We start from the raw sequence: 20,842 nt of genomic DNA, 5'->3' as shown, positions 1-20,842 counted from the left end.
CTCGTTGATGTAGATAGGACCGTAACCCCCTCTCTGTGACTTCCTGTAATCCACAATCATCTCCTTGGTCTTGCTGACATTCAAAGAGAGATTTTTTCATAACACCATGTGGAAAGTGCTCTGACCTCCTCCTTGAAGGAGGGTATACTTTCTTTTTCCTGTGACTGTATATAATTTTGATTAAACTTTTACGCTATTTGGTGACTGGATAGCTATTTTATTCATATAGAATTTTTCTTGCACAGCTTGATGTTTGCACCTCTCTCCCTACCCCACCTCTAAACCAACTCTTCTCTTGCCATTTTTTTAAATGATTGGACCATGTGACACTCTCCTGTGTTGGACTTCCTGATGGGCAGACCCCAGGTGGTCAGGACTGGCAGCCACATATCCTCCACACTCACACTCAACACTGGTGCCCCAAAGGTTTTGGAGCTGTGCTTAGCAGAGCAGTCATAGGTGAACAGGGAGTACAAGAGGGGGCTGAGAACACATCTCTATGGGGCACCAGTGTTGATAAACAATAAACAACAAACGCATACTGAACAAGATACCTGTGTAGGGCAATTTAATGTATGAAGTAATTAATAAGTAATTAGTTTGTAATTATTTTTTAGACAGAGTAATTACTAAAGTAATCTGATTACAATTTTAAAAAAGTAATTAGTAATTAATTATTTTTTTGGAATAACTTACCCAACACTTGCACAGCACCTGAGCTGAGCCTGCTAGAGGTCTGATTAGACTCTGATTAGTCATGTTGGCTAGGGCACTGCAGAGAAGTTTAACACTCTCTGTGTAGTCTTTGCAGTGCGGTACAGTAAATCTTTCATGGCCGGGACTGCAAACAGTGCATTTGGTGATGTGTGCTTTACATCTGTATCCACTCTGAGAGTGACTACTGTGACCTGTTTACAGCCTGCTGAGCATGCAAGCAGGTTAGTTAGTTGCAGGAGCCAGTGATGATGACAGTGGTTTGGCTGTATAAGTCTGTCTCAAGGCTCTGAAACGTTGAAAAACTATTCAAAATATTATGTAAATGAATAAAAGAGTGTGGATATTAGGATTCATTGTATGAATAAGGTAAATGTGAATGAAAATCTTTTCATTTCTCAGAAGACTTTTTTAATAAAATAGCTTGCATCCTTTTTTGTGGGTGTTCTCATGTTTGCAGATGTTTTTTTTATATACACAAACTAATACTGCATCAGGGCCACATGCTTGATGTGTGGGAAAGATTTTTACTCCTTATCTAGTATTTTGTTGTTTAGTCTGTCTCATTAATCTGATCATCTGTGGCCATACATTGCAGGCAGTCTTTCAATTGCAAGTGCTTTCTTCATTAAAGCAACACTTTAACCCTGCTGTTGATGACTCGGCTGCAGATGAAATACAACTCAGAGCAAGAGATGTTGCATTATTGATCTGATTGCACACTGAGCAGCATTTCATACATTGTGAAAAACACCTGAGGTACTTATGTTCAACACACCACTGTTGTCTTCTGTTGCAGATATGGAACCGGTTGCTTCATGTTGAAAAATACTGGCATCAAGGTATTTAATGCTTTAATAACTTCATATGGCCTCATTCGCTAGATGACTTTAGGTAAATCTTAACTCTTCCTCATAGCCTGTGATGTCAGAACACGGCCTCCTCACAACAATTGCCTACAAACTGGGAAAGGACAGACCTGCTCACTATGCACTCGAGGTGAATATTCTTTTTTGTTTATTGAGGTATTCTTTGTCCAAATACAAATATCATAAAGACAAAATAGAAAAGTAAGTAAAAGTATAAAATAACTTCGGTCCAGAATAAATATAATGTAAAGATGCCTTTGCCATTGTTAAGTTTTATTTGTCTGTATAGATGAACTATATACACAATTGATTGACAATTCAGTTTTACAAATGCATTAAACAATGAAATCATACACAATTATTCTTAAAAGTTAAATATTATGTGTTGTTTTGCATATCCTTCCTGATTAAGATATTATATGCTGTTTCACATTTATAGTCTCTTACTAAGAATACTTCCTTCAATGCACATTTCTGCAGTCAGACCCATACTATACCCTACCTGTGTTACTATGTGTTCTTTTCTTAAATGGACAGTATAAGTGAGGTAAACCTATTTCATTATTTCTTTTCAGTCAGTGCCTTATGCCTTTTGCTCTCATGTCCTAAGTCAGGGTAAATATAACCCAGGTACAATATTTTACTATACTGTGTGTTGAAGGGCCTCCTGTATTTGTTCTAATATTTCTGGATGCTTGGACATCCCAAAGTAAACAGTATATAAGAAGTTCTCTCTCTCTCTACATATGTGTGTATATATGTGTGTATATATATATATACACACACACACACACACACCGATCAGCCATAACATTATGACCACCTGCCTAATATTATGTTGGTCCCCCATTTGCTGCCAAAACAGCTCTGACCCGTTGAGACTCCACAAGACCTCTGAAGGTGTGTGTGGTATCTGGCACAAAGACGTTAGCAGCAGATCCTTTAAGTCCTGTAAGTTGTGAGGTGGGGCCTCCATGGATCAGACTTGTTTGTTAAGCGCATCCCACAGATGCTCGATTGGATTGATATCTGGAGAATTTGGAGGCCATGTCACCACCTTGAACTCTTCATCATGTTCCTCAAAACATTCCAGAATGATTTTTGCAGTGTGGCAGAGAGCATTAACCTGCTGAAAGAGGCCACTGCCATTAGGGAATACTGTTGCCATGAAGGAGTGTACTTGGTCTGCTACAATGTTTAGGTAGGTGGTACATGTCAAAATAACATCCACATGAACGCCAGGACCCATCACACTGCCTCTGCCAGCTTGCCTTCTTCCCATAGTGCATCCTGGTGCCATCTCTTCCCCAGGTAAGCGATGTACACACACCCGGCCTTCCACATGATGTAAAAGAAAATGTGATTTATCGGACCAATATTATTCACTTCACCTATCTGTGGTCATAATGTTATGGCTGATCGGTGTGTGTGTGTGTGTGTGTGTATATATATATATATATATATATATATATATATATACATACATGTATATGTATGTATCCATATATGTGTATATATGAAGCTCAGCACCACAATGCATACAGCTGAACACTATTCTACTGTTCTACTTGTTCTACATCCTTCTGATTCTTAGATTTTAAAAATCTTTCCAATGCATTAGGCATGAATTCTGAGTCAAATGCACCCCACATCTATTTTCCACACACAATCTGAGGTGGATGTTCTTATAGCTTTAAATATTTGCTCATGTTTCTATGCAAATGGATTGTTATAAACTGTTGTTTACCTAAAAACAAATTTTCTCTTGCTTAATTGTCAACTTAAAATTGTCAGAAATTCTGATTTCTAGCCAGGAGGGTAACTGAGTTACACTTTTCAGTTTCGAAGTGCAGATGGTCACCTTCTCTTCTTAAGAGAAGAAACTGAAAACAGTGAGAGTTGGCACAGTCTTACAGTATCTATATATCTGTCTGTGTGTCTATCGACTGTTTCAGTCTGTCTGTCCTATCTACTATGCCACCACAAGGTGGTAGAACAGCATTCCTTGGCATAGAATCTACAAGTCTCTGAAACTGTACTGGATGAAACACTGCTCTTCCACAAGATATTCCCTGTTTTTGATTATGATGGTGACTCACCAAACTATTCAGTGAGCCCTTGTGTCCTGTGGATGGGGGTGTTTTCATCCTGGAAGAGACCACTCCCATCACGATAGGAATGTAAAGGAAATCAGTCAGTATAACTTAGAATTTTAGTAATGCTTCCATCTATGGGGATAAGTGGACCCAAACCATGCCAGCAAAATGCCCGAGGTGAGGCCGTGGTAGATGTGGCAGTTTAACCTTCAAATTTTACACCAAGACTGAACATAGCAACAAGACCACATAGTAACAAGCCAGTAGGTGGGCATCCCTCATCAGCAAGGTCTCTCCCAAGCAGAAATTTGGTGAGGTGTTTCCAGTCACATTGTCCAAGATCTTCTGCAGAAGCACAAACTAATGGGCAGAGCTGAGTGGGCACAGAAACTCAGTGCAGTAGACATACATCAAGCTTACTTCCCGAAAAATTTAAAGATAGCCAGCATTGCTATCAGCTTCAAATTGGCAGAAACCACTGGGACCCTGATACCCCATCTACAGTCCAGAGAACCTTGTCAGAAGTGGTCTTCCTGCAAAAAACACAAAGATTGGGGTGCAGAACAATGGTAGAACTTGCTCTGCATTGATGAGAGAATTGAAATTTTGGCTCTGACAGTTTGTCCACTGAATGGCTGTAAAGTGCTACGTGGATGAATAGCACATTGGAAGTTCCCTGCAAATGAAAATGGTTTTTTGATTTTGTCAAAATTCATGCCCCTCTGACTGCTGAAAGGCAGAGTTTTATCCATTATGCAGCACCATCAGGTAGGCGGCTAATTCTAAATTCTGCAGCATGATAGTGCCCCCGAACACACAAGGGACCCTAACCCTAACCCTAACCCTAACCCATAGAGAAATACTGTCAGTGAAAACAAGAACGAAGAGTTGTGAAACAGATGGTATGGCTCTGATCTCAACAACACTGAGCCAGTCTGGGATTGCATGCAAAGACAGAGCAACCTACCAGCTGAGTACTTTAAAACCTGTACACCAGTGTGCCTAAGAGAGTGCTGTTTTAAAGGCAAAGGGTGGTCACACCAAATATTGTTTTGATTTAGACTTTTTTCTGTTTACTGCAATTCCTGAGAGGTTTATTAATAAATCCTATTCATGTAATTATTTTTGAAAGAATCCTCACTACAGTATTTTTTTTTTCACAAGGGCGTAAAGCATTTACACAGTACAGTATATATACACACAGACTGAAATGAAGAAACAGAGTAGAGACAGATAATAAGTAGGAGATAAAGCAACAATATTCCAGACAGGAAAGATGGAAAGTTCCATATATAGGAGCAGAGAGTTCTACCTCCATTACTATTCACATACACTCCCTCCTGTATCCCTCATTTCCCCTTTTGCTAGATAAAGTGAGACTTTTTAGATTTAGATTTAGGGAATAAGGAGACCTTACTGGAAGAAATAATATGAAAAAGTAACATTCACCCTGCAGGACTGGTAATTTTTTTTTTTCAGTGATATCAAAAGGCATGAAATGAATGAGTTACAGAACAAGTGAATCAGGTTAAAAAGCAGAAACTCATAAAGAGCATAGCATTTATTCTTGAAATTCATTCTCTGATTACTTGAAAATTTTTTTATTACAGGCCATGAATGGCTCAGGCCAAAATTATTCTTAAAGTTAGACTAAGGTGAGGGATTAGGAGTCATAGCTTTTCTTACAAACAAAATCCAAATACTTTGCTCTTGCTAATTAAAAAATTCATAAATATTTTGCATCTGATAGAGTTAAATAACTTGCCATTGTTATGTCTGGATTTTGTTTTGTTTTTAAAAGTTGCGATTGGTTGAAAGTTGTAATTGGTTTATGTTTCAGGGATCCGTTGCAATTGCTGGAGCAGTAGTGAGGTGGCTAAAGGACAATCTGGGAATCCTCAAATCCTCTTCTGAAATTGGTGAGCCATTACACTTTTTTCTTCATAATATATTGTCACTAATATTGGTATGATTTAATATTTCAAAATTTATAACTTGAAATGTATGAATCCACTGTGTGGATCCCTGATTCTATTTACTTATGAGATCCAGTCATATGGTGTTGGGGGATTGTGGAGAATAATGTCCAAGTTTGAGGATTTCTTTGCTAATTCTTCCAAAAACTTCCAAAATTTTCCAATAGAAAAGTTGGCTGCTGCAGCTGGGACATCTTATGGCTGTTATTTTGTTCCAGCATTTTCTGGGCTTTATGCTCCCTACTGGGAACCCAGTGCTCGAGGGTAAGTAACATTAACATATAAATTAAGAACATACTTTATATTAAAATGAAGCAAAAGGATGTGGTAAAATCTGACCTTAGGCCATAGTTGATACCAATACATTCTCAAACATATAACTATCCATTTATCAACTCCCTGTTATTGAAAGGGCATTATGCCTATAAATTCACTTTTATTTTTTAATTAACCTTCCTTTAATAAAAAAGCAACAGGCCACTGGATATAAATGAAGTTTATTCAATTCAGTTCAATTGCGCCTTTAGGACATGACACATGATAAATTCTTTTAGTTTTATTTTTAAGCTGCTGTTGGATAAATACAATGTAGTAAGTTCAACTGCAAATGCAAATGACTGTCCTTACACTCTTAAAAGGGAGTCCTCTCTAATAGGAAAAACTCTTCTATATGGTTTTACATAGATCTTTTAAGGGCTCCCCCAGAGGAACAAACTGAAAAGCCTTTAGGTGCACAGGGACCTGTAATGAGTATGAATAAATATTATCACTTAATTCCACTGTTAATTTCAACTGTTATTTTATTGCTCTGAGTAAATCAATTAAGAAAAATATTACAGCATCAGCTCAGTCTGATGGCATGAGCAGAAAAATGGTGCTTACACACACACAAACACACACACACCCTTCTGCATGAGTGCCTGAGTTTTTTTTTAATACCAAAAATGTTTCCTCTCAATATCAAAAATGATTAATGATGATGTGTTAATCAATTAATTAATGATTAAAACTGTTTCATTCAAACCAAAAAATGCTAAACTTACAGTTCTGTTGTCAGTCTTTTTGTGTACTTTGTTCTTTGATTGGGTAATGCATGCTATCTTTTAGTTTCTTCTACTAAGGCATTTTAGGTGAAAAAGATGATATAGCAAATTACACCCACAACTGAAGTCCAAAATAATCCGCTTTAAGACATTTCTTTGGATACCAAAAAATGAAACTCAATTTTTTTTAATCTATGAAAGACAATAGTTATCCCGTTTATACCAGCCACCCTGCCGCCTTGCATTATTAAGCTTTCATCAAATCTGTTTTCCCGTCAGTTTTGTGTATACAGTCAGATCCAAAAGTGGTGCTTGCATGATCTGTTTTTCTTCCATCAGTCACATTAAAGTACACACATGTACAACACATATAGCTTTGTCAAATTTAGCTTCAAACAAATTTCAAGCAAAGAGTAGGATGGATGATTGTAATAACTGAGTGAGGGTCAAGCGTTAGTCGCTAAGAGACAACAGTAAATATAGTGTGTTAGAAGCATTCAATTGTTACTGTTTAAATAAAAAATATGAATGAAAATAAAGGAAATGGATATGTTGCCTTGTAATGCCATCTTTAGTAATTGGATTGTCTTGATTAAATCTTGAAAACAAGGGGAAAACAATGTTATGTAATAATATTTCATAAGCTTTTTCCACTTTTTTCTAACAAGGGCGAAGGGCCAAGCAAACAAAGATTGTAGAGGCAACAAGCGTTTCACCTAATATGGCAGAATAAATGGCTAAAAAAGAAAGAAAGGACAAACGAGCAGTCTCGCAGCAGTCTCGGACCAAGACAGCGACAGTGCAGACAGTGATGCTGAGCAAATAATTAACCATATAACAGCTAACATCACCATGTTAATGGACCAAACGTTTAGTCAGTTTGCTGCAACTCTCAATTCAGTTGCCATGAAACTTCAAGACAACAGTGCCTGAATCATGGAGGTAGCAACCCGTATTTCCAATGTGGAAGACAAGCTAACTTCTACCAATGCCCAGTTAGCTACCTGCATGAAAAAAATGGAAGAAATGATGTCTAAGCTGGACGACCTGGAGAATCAGAGCTCAAAGGACAATGTAATTCTAACAGACCTCTGGCACCACATGCCCATTGTGGGCACTTTCGGCAGTGGTCAGGGGTCAGCATGGGCACTTTGACCGGTCTGCAGCTACGCAGCCCCATACACAGCAAGCTGCGATGCACTGTGTGTTTCTGACATTTTTCTATCATATCCAGCATTCATTTGAAAGAGGCATCTTACCTCCATCAGGCAGACATTTTCCTCATATTAAAAAAAGAACAGACCTAGTGATGCATGCTTGTCATATCGGCCAGTCTCATTAATGAATGTGGATGGGAAAATCCTAGCAAAAATACTTGCTAGAAGGCTGGAGAGCTACTTGCAATGCCTCATATCACTAGATCAGGCAGGCTTTATTCTCAAAGGACTCTCTGTCTCAAATGTTAGGCAACTTCTCGGCATCACAGAATACTGCCAACTAATGCAGCATAGAGCGGTAGTTATTTCTATGGATACTGAGAATGCATTCAATCATTTGGAATGGGAGTATCTGTTTAATGTACTGAGGTGTTTTGGACTAGGGGATCATTTTATCAGGTGGCTAGAGATAATTTATCACACACCTCATCTTTCTTTTCATCTTAAATGAGGCACAAAACCAGGCTGTTGTATGTTCCAACTATTGTTTGCCTTGGCATTTGAGCCCCTTTCAATCTCTATTGGAGAAAATGCACAGATTAATGTGATAAAAATAAGTAAAACATCTCATACCATAGCTTTGTATATGTAGAAACAGCCATATGTAGAAACATACTGCTGTTTCTCTCTGAGACAGAGAAATGAGAATGTAGCTGCTTCTCAATTTTGACAAGTCTGAATCAAAAATACTTGTTTGGAGACTTGAGCTCCATGCCATTCTTTCCCTTTAGATGGTCTGTGAACAGATTTAGCTGTCTTGGAATACAATTTAATTTTTTTTTTAAAAGCTAGATAACCTCAACTTCTATCCACTGTTAAATTGGGGTAAGGCAGACATGTTGGATGGTGGATGGACCTATGAATCTCATGGATAGGCACTATAAACGTAAGTAAAATGCATATACTTCCAAGACTACTATACCCCCTACAGAGAAAGACAAAGAAAATTATTGCTGACATGGAGAGGCAATATAGTAGAAGAAGAAGAGAAAACCCAGAATCATACTGTTAAAGCGTCAACTCCTAAAAGACAAAGGTGGGCTACCTTTCCCCAGCATACGCGTTTATAATTGGGCATGTCATAGAAGGATCATTGTTAATTGGTTATTGCAAGAACCAGATACAGGTTTAGAATATTGGTTTTATATTATTTAGAGATTTTATACAGAAGACTATTAAAATCCATGCAGAACAAGACTTATGTACCCCCATAGACTCTTTTCTCAAACAGTCCAAAAGTCTCCAGAATGTTATTTCCTCTATATACTAGTTCCTGATCTCTAATTTAACAAGCAACATGCAAACACTGCTATCAGGATGGGAAAAAGATCTGAAGATACGTCAGATTTCATCATGGGGAATATATCAGTTTGCAGTAAAACTTTGGAAATGCAGTTCAAAGTACTGCATCGTTCGCACTGCATATCTTATATTCTTAACAAAAGTGATCCCCTCAAACCATCTGCCTGCCCAAAATGCAATAATGAAAGTATATGTTTTGGTTCTGTCCCACTTCTTTCTGAAACAAGGTTAATATCGAATGAGAAAAGTTGTACAATTGAGAGGATCCTTGGTTTTTTATATTGGGAATTGCTAAAAACAATATTAATGTTACGCCTCGTCAAATCCGCCTCGCTCTAAATCCATGTTGATTAACTGGATCGGGGACAAACCACCCACAACTAACCTCTGGTACAATGAAATGACAAAAATCTTTCCCCTTGAGCATCTGAGTGCTAGACTTAAAGGCAATGATGCAGAGTTTGATTATTTGGTCTCCCTTCCTTTACAGCCTCTCTTCTCATATATATCAAATTACTGAATGTGGTCAGGTGTGGCTGAGATGATATATTTGGTATACTAAATATATCATTTCGGCCACACCTGTCCACATTCAATAATTTTATTCAGTATTCAGTAGTGCTGGTGTTATGACACCATGGCTGTATCTATATTTGTCTATATTTTTTATCTCATATGTAATAGTTATGTCATTGTTGTGTTTTTTCTTTTTTTTTCACCTAATGTGTTTGTTTTTCCCTTTCTTGTTGTTATGATTGCTGTGTTGCCTTATTAACAAAATAAAAATTGTTAGTGTAAAAAATCTTGAAAACAAGATCTTCTTTACAATGGATGTTATTTTTTTTTTATTTGCAAAATATTCTCCATAAGTTATTGTTATATATTGTCAGAGTTATGCTGGAATCGGCACTTAACTACGTTTCCCATTCCGTTATTTATGTTGTTTGTTTCTACATTAAACTACAATCTGCACTTGCATCCGCCTTCACCTCAATTACATGACAGAAAGCTAGACCTGAAAAATGGATGCAGCAGATTTTTTCAGAGACCAAGAGGCTCTCCTCGAGAGGAATCGCCTGAGGTGGCAGCAAGAGGGGAAAGGAGATTGGGTCAGGGCCACGCAGAAATGCGCCCCCTCATTTTTTGAGTGGGGGCTCCTGACCCGGCCAACACCATCTCCCACCCCACTTCAGACGTTGCTCTGCCTCCCGACTCGGCTGACCACGTCACCCGGCCCCCTGCTCGGCTGAGGATGTCGCTCTGCCCCCCTGCACTACTGAGGGCTCTCCGCTCTTCTTCTCTGCTTCGTGGTGTACATTCTGACATTGCCCCCTCTTGCCACACGAAGAATGTCGCTCCCCCTCTGGCCTCATGGAGAAAGTCACGCATTAAAGGGGGGACTCTGTCAGGGTTATGCCGGAATTGGCGCTGACCTACGTTTCCCATGCACCACTGCACCTCGCTATCACGTCACATGACTGCTTGCACCTGTTTCACGTTTCGAGTCTAATGAGCACTAGTATTTAAGTCCTGTCTTGCACTGCACTCATTGTCTAGCTTTTGTCTTTTGTTGCTGTTCGTTGCTTGTGTTATGTCCCTGCCTTGATATCCTAGTTCATATTTTATGTTTCTAAGTTACGTTATTAATGTTGTTTATTTCTACATTTAGCTACAATCTGCTCTTGCATCCACCTTTGCCTCCAGTACTTGACATATATCGTACATCATACCTATAATAATCATTACATAGTTATGTTATAACTAGTATGTTATTATCTGGTATTTCAGTTACTAAAAAATAATAGTAATTATTATTTTTATTTTATTATTATCTGGTATTGCAGTTACTAAAAAATAATAGTAATTATTATTTTAATTCACATAGATGTACATAGAATACACATCACAAAACTGAAATACATAGACAAGAAAGGAAACAGAAAATATAACAGTACAAGAGTAAAGTTCAATGAAATGTTTTCTTGCAACTATCAGAGATAATCTAGATAATGTTTAAATGTATGCAAATTATATTCAAATGATATATAGTCATAGTTATTATTGTTCAAGAAATCTCAGTATGAATGTATTTAAATCTATGTTTTTATATTTTATTTCATTCCTTTAAGGATTATCTGTGGCCTGACACAGTTCACAAATAGGAGTCACTTGGCTTTTGCAGCACTGGAAGCAGTGTGCTTTCAAACGCGAGAGGTAATGCAAGAAACACACATTTACACAAAGCATATAGTCTTTATTACCACTTTATTAGGAACACCTGTACACCTGATCATTCATGCAGTTATCCAATCAACCAATCCTGCAGCAGCATAAAATCATGCAGAAGCAGTTCAGGACCTTCAGTTAATGCTCACATCACGTGTCAAGTTGGGGGAAACTGTGATCTCCGTGACTTTAAATGGCTGTCAGACGGGCTGGTCTGAGTATTTCTACAACTGCTGATCTCCTGGGATTTCCATACACAAATCTGCAGGCAGAATACCGTTTTGATGAGAGAAGTCAGAGGAGCTGATAAGAAGTCTACAGTAACTCAAATAACCACTCTTTACAACCCTGTTGAGCAGAAAAGCATCTCAGAATGGACAACCTTGAGGCAGACAGCACAGCACAATAATGCACCATGTCACAAAGTCATCTCAAACTGGTTCAATGAACTCGACAATGAGCCCAGTGGACTTCAGTGGCCCAGTCACCGGATCTGAATCCAACAGAACACATGTGTGATGTAGCAGAACAGGAGATTCACAGCATGAACACACAGCTGAAAAATCTGTAGGACCTGTGTGATGCAATCATGTCAACATGGACCAGAATCTCAATATATTTCCAACATCTTATGGAATATATGCCATGAAGAATTAAGGCTGTTCTGAGAGCAAAGGGAGGCCCTACCCAGTATTAGTGTAGTGTTCCTAATAAAGTGCTCAGTGAGTGTATATTAATGTAATATCCCCTATTAGCATATGTTAATACACACTGTCAGGTATTTCTGAACACTTTATATTTTAAAACATTTGTTTAAATGACTTCATTTTTAATACACTAAAATTTGAAAATTCACCTAGGGAGTAGGTATAATTAAGTCTAGAAATATTTAGTTTAAAGTTTTGCTTAAATTTTATTTAATCTGTACACACTGATCAGCCATAACATTAAAACCACTGACAGGTGAAGTGAATAACATTGGGGTGGGATATATTAGGCAGCAGGTGAACAGTCGTTTTTTGAAGATGATGTGTTGAAGCAGGAAAAATAGGCAAGCGTAAGGATCTGAGTGACTTTGAGGGCCAAATTGTGATGGGTCAGAGCATCTCCAGGTCTTGACATAAGAGAAAAGCGTGCATGTTTTATGTTTGCCCTACGTTTGTGTTTTACGTTCTGTTTGAGTTCTGTTCATGATTAAACTTTACATTTGTGTTCAGTTGGTTCCCGGCTCCTCTTTGCCTATCTGTGAAGTTTGTTACAGAGTCAGAACACAGTGCATCGCAGCTTGCTGTGTATGGGGCTGCATAGACTGGTCAGAGAGCCCATGCTGACCCGTGTTCACTGCCGAAAGCTCCTACAATGGGCACGTGAGCATCAGAACTGGACCATGGAGCAGTGGAAGAAGGTGGCCTGGTCTGATGAATAACATTTTCTTTCACATCATGTGGACGGCCAGGTGTGTGTGTGTCACTTACCTGGGAAAGAGATGCACTAACAGAAGAAGGCAATCTGACAAAGGCAGTGTGATGCTCTGAGCAATGTTCTGCTGGGAAACCTCGGGTCCTGGCATTCATGTGGATGTTACTTTGTTACACCTACCTAAACATTGTTCCACACCCCTTCATGGCAACAGTATTCCCTAATGGCAGTGGCCTCTTTCAGCAGGATAATGCTCCCTGCCACACTACAAAAATTGCTCAGGACCAGTTTGAGCAACATGTTATCTTTATCATGTTCAAGGTGTTGACTTGACCTCCAAATTCCCCAGATATCAATCCAATCGAGCATCTGTGGGACGTGCTGGACAAACAAGTCTGATCCACGAAAGCCCCCACCTCACAACTTACAGGACTTAAAGGATCTGCTGCTAACGTCTTGGTGCCAGATACCACACACACCTTCAGAGGTCTTGTTGAGTCCATGTCCGACAGGTCAGAGCTGTTTTGGTGGCACAAGGGAGACCTACACAATATTAGGCAGGTGGTTTTAATGTCAGAAATCAGAAAAGGCCAAAATCTTTATCATTCTAAGTAGGCATCACTAGCACACCACATATTTATATTTCTAATATAAATTTATAAATTTATTATACAGTTAATACTAGAGGTTTCTGAGTCATTTAGCTGTAGGCTTAACAGCTTTACTCTTTTAATGAGTGGCTGCTATGAGGATTTTAAAATGTAATCCGCAGGGTTTTTTCACTGCATAATGAAAAGTAACACAGCATGTGAGGATGTAACAGTGGCTCAGTGTCAGCTTTGTTTTTGATTAAAATGCGAATGTTTTGCTTCAGGTTTTGGATGCGATGAATCGAGACAGTGGCGCTTCGCTTACTCAGTTACAGGTAGATGGAGGAATGACGGCTAACAAATTACTAATGCAACTACAGGCTGATATCCTCTGTATCCCTGTTGGTAAGTGTGTGTGTGTGTTTGTGTGTGTGTGTGAGAGAGAGAGAGAGAAAGAATTGTTTTATTATTTCATCCGCAAAAATTTGTTGGACTTTGTTAAATATCTTATCTGACAGACTGCTATCAGTAAATGTTAATGGTGACTTCTCTATGCATATAACTGTAATGTTTCATGTTCCACAAGATTGTTCTAGGGCCACTGCTTTTCTCTATATTGGGTACAATTATTCATAAACATGGGCCAGTGCTTTGCAAAAGTATTCACCCCTTTGAACTGTTACACATTTTCTGCCCAAAAAACATTAATTAAATAAAATGACAGACATGTTGTTTGCATGTTCACTACCCTGGGTCAAAGCTTGCTAGGACCAACTTTGACTTCAGTTACAGCTGTAGGATTCGGATTGAGGTCTGGGCTTTGATTCAGTCACTCTGACCACTGCACTGTTTTTGAAGCATTGCAGTGTAGCTTTGGCTGTATGCTTATGGTCATAGTCCTGTTGGAGGGTAACCCTCTGCCCCAGTCTCAAGTCTCTTACAGAGACTTTCTTCTAGGATTGCCCTTTATTTGACTTCATCCATCTTGCCTTCAACTCTGACCCTGCTGATGGTGTTCTCAAGCTGATGACCAGTGTTGGGTTTCCACCAAAAGGTGTGATTCCTCCAATCACAACTTTTACATTTTTTTAATTTGCAAATAATTTTGCACTATGAATTTTTTTTAATTCTGTAATCTGTTGGTATGTGTGCTTTGGTGGTCTTATTCCGAGGTAACCTTACTACTCTACTGTACTGTACTAAAAGATTATTTGTGTTGTCTTCTATTAAGGTGGAGAAATGTCCTGGTCTAGTGGCAATAAAAGCCTTTCTCTCTTTAAATGCAATTTCGAATACTGACAGTTTAGGTTGATTTTACATTTACATTTGAATTTTCGAGTGCTCCATTTTAAAGTGCAAGTGTCATCATTAAACCAGGGTGCAAGTTTTTCTTGCAGGGGGGCATCATTATCTAGAGTGAAGTGAAGTTGACACCAAGCTACTTCATCAAGTTCTGAGGATGAAGCAATCAAAATCAGTATATCTGGCAGGCTTTAATAAAGCTGGGTACAGTAGCTGACCTGATTGTATACTCAGCGTAGTTGCAAGGTCAGTTGAAGATATTATGACTAAAACACTTTTTAAATTAAATAAGATAGTTATTAGAGATAATGTCAGACTTCAGTTGACTGTTTTTGATATTTATACCAAATGTCAGGATTAAATCAAAGGTGTGTCTGCCATGATGCTGTTATATTCTGACTGACTCCTACTGAGTCTAAAATAGGCATGGGTATAGCCACACCTTACATTGTTACTAATGAATCAGGAAAGCGCTCCTTTTCTAAACTGCCTTTAATTAAAAATAAAAATTGCTTGTGGTGTGCTATTGGACAGGAGAGACTGAGCCACCTTATGGGTACCTGGAATGCAGGCCCAGACTAAAACCACAGGGGGCCTGGGTATGTTAACATGTTAATATGTGCAAAAAGCAGATCTATGACAGTATGTAGACACTACATGGTTCTTTGTTTGTTTTCTCATGCAATAATTAGGCTACTTCTTGCTAGGGATGGGAATTTTTCAATAATATTTTCTTCAAATATTTGAGCTCATTAAAAATGAATACTCGATTATTCGTTTATTTAAATTAAGTTTAATGAGAAAGACATTGTGAAATTATTTTTTTAATCATTAAGATTTTGTCACCATTTCAGAACAAGCCTTCATTATATCCTGTGTTTTTTTAGTTGAAAACACTGAGCAATGTGTGTCAACAAAAAAGTACGGAACAAAATCATCTAAGCTCCTGCAGAGTGAACAAAAAACTGCTAATAAAGCAGACTGCCCCAATTAACATACAGAACATACATAAACACTCAACATGTAATCGTGTTTGTCGTGTAAATTGTTTCACATGTTCTTGTTGAGAAAAATAAGCGCATCCACATGCTCGGGTGATAGTCGGCTCCTTAGTCTGTTAACAGTAAGGCCCGGCTGCAGAGAAAGCCCGCTCCACCGATGTACATCAAGATGGGTTAAGGGGGGTCCTTGGTGTTAACATAGCCCCAGGGCTCTGTATGATCTTAATCCAGGTCTGCTATTTGTAAGCATGTATTTAAGCAGCAGGAGTTACATTAAAAATCTAACCTTCAAGGTGCTATTAACAAATTCATTTTGTTAGCTCTGAGATTACTGACCACACAAATCGCTAAATCACTTCAGCTATACTAATGTGTGCCTACTGAAAAACTCTCATCTACGTCATGAAGGGAAGTGGATAAGCTTGGATGTTTGCTTGAATTATTTATACTTTAAATATCATCTCACCAGAAATCTTGGAACACTACTACTAACACTTCTGCATTTATACCATGGAACTGTGAAAACAGGTCTATTAACAGGTCTATTAACAGGTCTATGAATTAAGCACATGCTGAATACTGTACTTTAAGCAGGTGTGCTAGACTACAGTCCTGTGGGGGCCAAAGCATTGCAATGTTTTCTCCTTTATCAAAAAGGATTTAACTTTCTATCTAATTTTCAAGCCTTTTCCTGAAGGGATTCATGGAAGTCATGATCTCTGTGCGACCTTTCTTTAGATTCAAAACAATGTTTTAGAATTATGTTTTTCAAAATTATGTTTTATGGATTATTTTAAAACTATGACAGATTTTTAAAGTAAATTAGACTGTTATTTCATGATGTACTACAGGACCATGAAACTACGCATATGGGATATTTGTCTATTTTCATAAAAAGACAGTATCAGTTTTCTTAGTCATGGAGAAATTTCTGGTGAAACTTTTTGGAGAGCAAAAGTCTGATTCAAATGAAAAAGCAACAACAAATACAATGATAAGAAAAAATGACATTATTATTTAGAATATGGATCAGGTATCGTCACCTGAGAGGGTCGGCCTTTTTGAGTTCAAATTTTGTACTGGTTGCTGAAAATTTAATATCACTGCTTGAAATATGTGAAATATGTTTTTTTCCAAACTTCAAATCCAAATATCCAAAATCAACAGGAAGAAAGCAGGAAGAAAATTGTGAAACAAATTACATTAAAGGAGCATCAAATAAACACATTCATGGAGAGACACACACTTGCTACACCATCATTTATTCCAAAAATGTGTTTTCTTTCTTTTCTTTATCTTTAAAAAAAACAATTGAATGTAAATATTTTATCATTTTTATAGCATTTAAAAAATATTCCACTTCAGTAATTTAATTTTGTAGCCTTTAAAAAAAGTATTATCAAACATAAGTTACTTTTAAGCAACACTACTGCAAGCCTATATATCGTGATACATATTTTTGTTATATCACCCATCTCTAGTGCAAGTTGTACCTGTCAAACTTTTCTGTGATTATGCCTAACTGTGAGTACTCCTCCTCTGTAGTGAGACCCTCTATGTCTGAGACTACTGCACTGGGGGCAGCAATGGCTGCCGGAGCAGCTGAAGGGGTCAATGTGTGGAGCCTAAATCCTGAGGACATGACCTGTGTAACCTCTGAGAAATACCAACCTCAAATCAAACCAGAAGGTGAGAGCTGAGGGGATCAGCCTTTTCTTTCCTGATCTCTTCCTATGTTTTATAGACGTGTTCATGGCTTAAATGGGTAAAAGTTTGATCCATTCTAGCTTTACATTAATAAAAATAAAACACTTTCCCTTGGGATCAAAAAAAGTTTCTATCTATCTATCCATCCATCCATCCATCCATCTATCGCTAGCCGATCAACAGCATGGTTGATGCTAGCTGGTCATGTGTGCCATTATTTTGTTACACTATATGGCCAAAAGTTTGTCTGACTATCACACCCATATGTGCTTTTTTGAACATCCCATTCCAGATTTAGTCCCTCTTTACTGTTATAATAATCTCTTCTCTATTGGGAAGACTTTCCACTGGAATTTGGATCATGATTATGGGGATTTGTGTTCATTCAGCTGACTGGGGTTCAGTCGGTGTTCCAGTTCATCCCAAAGGTGTTCAGTGGGGTTGAGGTCAGGGCTCTGTGCAGGACACTGGAGTTCAGTTCATTTCAATTCAATTTTATTTGTATTGCGTTTTAAACAATGGACATTGTCGCAAAGCAGTTTTACAGAAATATACACCGATCAGCCATAACATTAAAATCACTGACAGTTGAAGTGAGTAATATTGTTTATCTCATTACAACGACACCTGTCAAGGGGTGAGATATATTAGGCAGCAAGTGAACAGTCAGTTCTCGAAGTTAATGTGTTGGAAGCAGGAAAATGGTCAAGTATAAGGATCTGAGTGACTTTGATAAGGGCCAAATTGTGATGGCTAGACAACTGCGTTAGAGCATCTCCAAAACAGCAGGTCTTGTGGGGTGTTCCCGGTATGCAGTGGTTAGTACCTACCAAAAGTGATCCAAGGAAGGACAACTGATGAACCAGCGACAGAGTCATTGGTGCCCAAGGCTCACTGATGCACGTGGGGAGCGAAGACAATCCCGTCTGGTCCAATCCCACAGAAGAGCTACTAAGAGTTAAAGTTAATGCTGGCTCTGATAGAAAGGTGTCAGAACACACAGAGCATCACAGCTTGCTGCGTATGGAGCTGTGTAGCTGCAGACCAGTCAGTGTGCCCATGCCGACCCCTGTGCACTGCCTAAAGCTCCTACAATGGGCGCGTGAGCATCAGAACTGGACATGGAGCAATGGAAGAAGGTGGCCTGGTCTGATGAGTCACACTTTCTTTTACATCATGTGGGCGAGCAGGTGTGTGTGCGTCGCTTGCCTGGGGAAGAGATGGCACCAGGATGCACTATGGGAAGAAGGCAAGCCGGCAGAGGCAGTGTGATGCTCTGAGCAATGTTCTGCTGGGAAACCTTGGGTCCTGGCGTTCATGTGGATGTTACTTTGACACGTACCACCTACCTAAACATTGTTGCAGACCAAGTACACTCCTTCATGGCAACAGTATTCCCTAATGGCAGTGGCCTCTTTCAGCAGGATAATGCTCTCTGCCACACTGCAAAAATTGTTCTGGAAAGGTTTGAGGAACATGACAAAGAGTTCAAGGTGGTGACTTGACCTCCAAATTCCCCAGATCTCAATCTGATCGAGCATCTGTGGGACGTGCTGGACAAACAAGTCAGTGAGAGTTTCCAATAAACACACACACACTCAACTGAACACCATCCCACTCCCTTTGCAATTTTTGCACATTTCTGTATTTACTACCTGCATTTTTGCTGCTACTGTATTTATAAAAAATATTGTATATAATTGCTATACTCTCTAACTGGCTGCTACCCCAATAAACGCTATGCCCACATAGAGTATAAGCTGCTGAATATTATGTCATAGTTGTTACATTTACATTCACAGCAATCTATTATATTGTTATTCTTTTGCGCTACCTGTTACATCTGACACTTTCATACTAGAACTGTGTACTAGTCGGCGCTGCACTGTCTCTTACTGTGCCCATTGTCCTGGTTTAGTAGTTATTGTACTGTCTTGTGCTGTTTGCACTTTATGTAGTAATGTGTAGTCTCTTGTAGTTTTTTTTTCCTGGAGGACCTTTTTTTCATTTCACTGTGTACTGTAGTAGCTATATATGGTTGAAATGACGATAAAGCCACTTGACTTAATTTAAACGCCAACACAGGCAAGAAACTCCTGGCAAACGATTCGAAACCAGGAACTCCATCACAAGTTCTTCCACTCCAACCTTAACACACCATGGAGCTCGCTTTGTGCACAGGGGCTGGAACAGGTTTGGGCCTCTTAGTTCCATTGAAGGGAAATTGTAAATATACAGCATACAAAGACGTTCTATACAATTGTGTGCCTCCAACTTTGTGGCACCAGTGTATGCAGAAGCAATGGTGCACATCTGGGTGCAATAGTGAGGTGCCCACAAACGTATGGCTATGTAGCATACACGTTTATAATATGTTGTGTAAGCACTACTGACATGTCTGGAGTGCAGCTGTTTCATCTGATAAATACAAAGGTAGAATTTATCAAGATGACTAAAAAAATTAAACATAAAAAAATTAAAGAACCAAATCGATATAATAATCAAATTGAAACAATACAGCTACAAATTCACTGGATTTAACAATAAATGTATAATTCTGTATATGTTCATGTAATCACATACCTCCTGCTGACAACTAAATGAGCCATGTTCTAATCAACAGCATGACTGATCCTGATATTTAAAGTTCCCTGTGTTTACACTTCAGTTCTGCCAGTGCAGTAAAGTTGTGTGTAAAGTGAAGGAGCCATCATTTATTTTCTCATGGTAATAGTACAACAATTGGTTGCAAATGTACAGATGCATTTTCATGTAAACTTTCCAAGAAATGTGTGTTAGTTAAAAATATTACTCAAGAGAAGTTTGAGAGAAGCTGCTACAGCAGTAAGTTTGGCAGTTTTACAAAAGTTACTGAGGACGAATTATAAATGATGTAATTGTTTGAGCAGAGAGTGAATTTCGATACGCAAGATGGAAGAAAGCCGTCCAGAAAGCCATGAACTGGGAGACTATGGATCCACTTTCTAACGAGAATGGTGAAAACTCACACACACACACACACACACACACACACACACATACACATATACACACATATACACACACACACACACACACACGTTGTTAAATGGACAACACATTGGCCCAAGCGTTCGCAAATTTCACATATAGTTTCTTTATTTATCAATCTTTAGCATATCCGTATGATCAAACTCACGTCTGGTTGGTGTGTCTGTGTGTGTGTGTGTGTCTGTGTGTAAATTTGAGCATACCATTTTAACAACCTGAAAAATGTGCAGTTAAATCAGCAAAATCAATATCATCAAAACTTACAGCAAGTATAGCAATTGTGAAATAAATAATAAAAAAGCATATAACACTGATTGAGTAATACAGGCTCATTTGCATACAGGAAGTAT

The 20,842-nt window shown here is 38.5% G+C and overlaps 1 protein-coding gene across 5 annotated transcripts in view; it reads left to right on the top strand.

Moving 5' to 3' along the window:
* The window catches only part of LOC113540058 (glycerol kinase), a 40,749-nt gene that overhangs the window by 16,914 nt on the left and 2,993 nt on the right, over positions 1-20,842 (top strand). For 3 of the 5 annotated variants that reach the window (XM_026936246.3, XM_053234004.1, XM_053234005.1), the window contains 8 exons: positions 1,514-1,556; positions 1,633-1,713; positions 5,520-5,598; positions 5,823-5,919; positions 11,347-11,431; positions 13,737-13,857; positions 17,301-17,444; positions 20,372-20,458. In XM_026936246.3, coding sequence (XP_026792047.2) covers positions 1,514-1,556; positions 1,633-1,713; positions 5,520-5,598; positions 5,823-5,919; positions 11,347-11,431; positions 13,737-13,857; positions 17,301-17,444; positions 20,372-20,458 — 737 coding nt within the window. Of the gene's footprint in view, positions 1-1,513; positions 1,557-1,632; positions 1,714-5,519; positions 5,599-5,822; positions 5,920-11,346; positions 11,432-11,519; positions 13,420-13,736; positions 13,858-17,300; positions 17,445-20,371; positions 20,459-20,842 lie in introns of those variants that run through there. The other 2 variants (XM_053234007.1, XM_053234006.1) reach the window with 2 other exon arrangements.

The sequence above is a fragment of the Pangasianodon hypophthalmus genome, chromosome 5 (assembly GCF_027358585.1).
Source record: "Pangasianodon hypophthalmus isolate fPanHyp1 chromosome 5, fPanHyp1.pri, whole genome shotgun sequence".
Classification (NCBI taxonomy): Eukaryota; Metazoa; Chordata; class Actinopteri; order Siluriformes; family Pangasiidae; genus Pangasianodon; species Pangasianodon hypophthalmus.
This window is presented reverse-complemented; position numbering and strand designations above follow the sequence as displayed.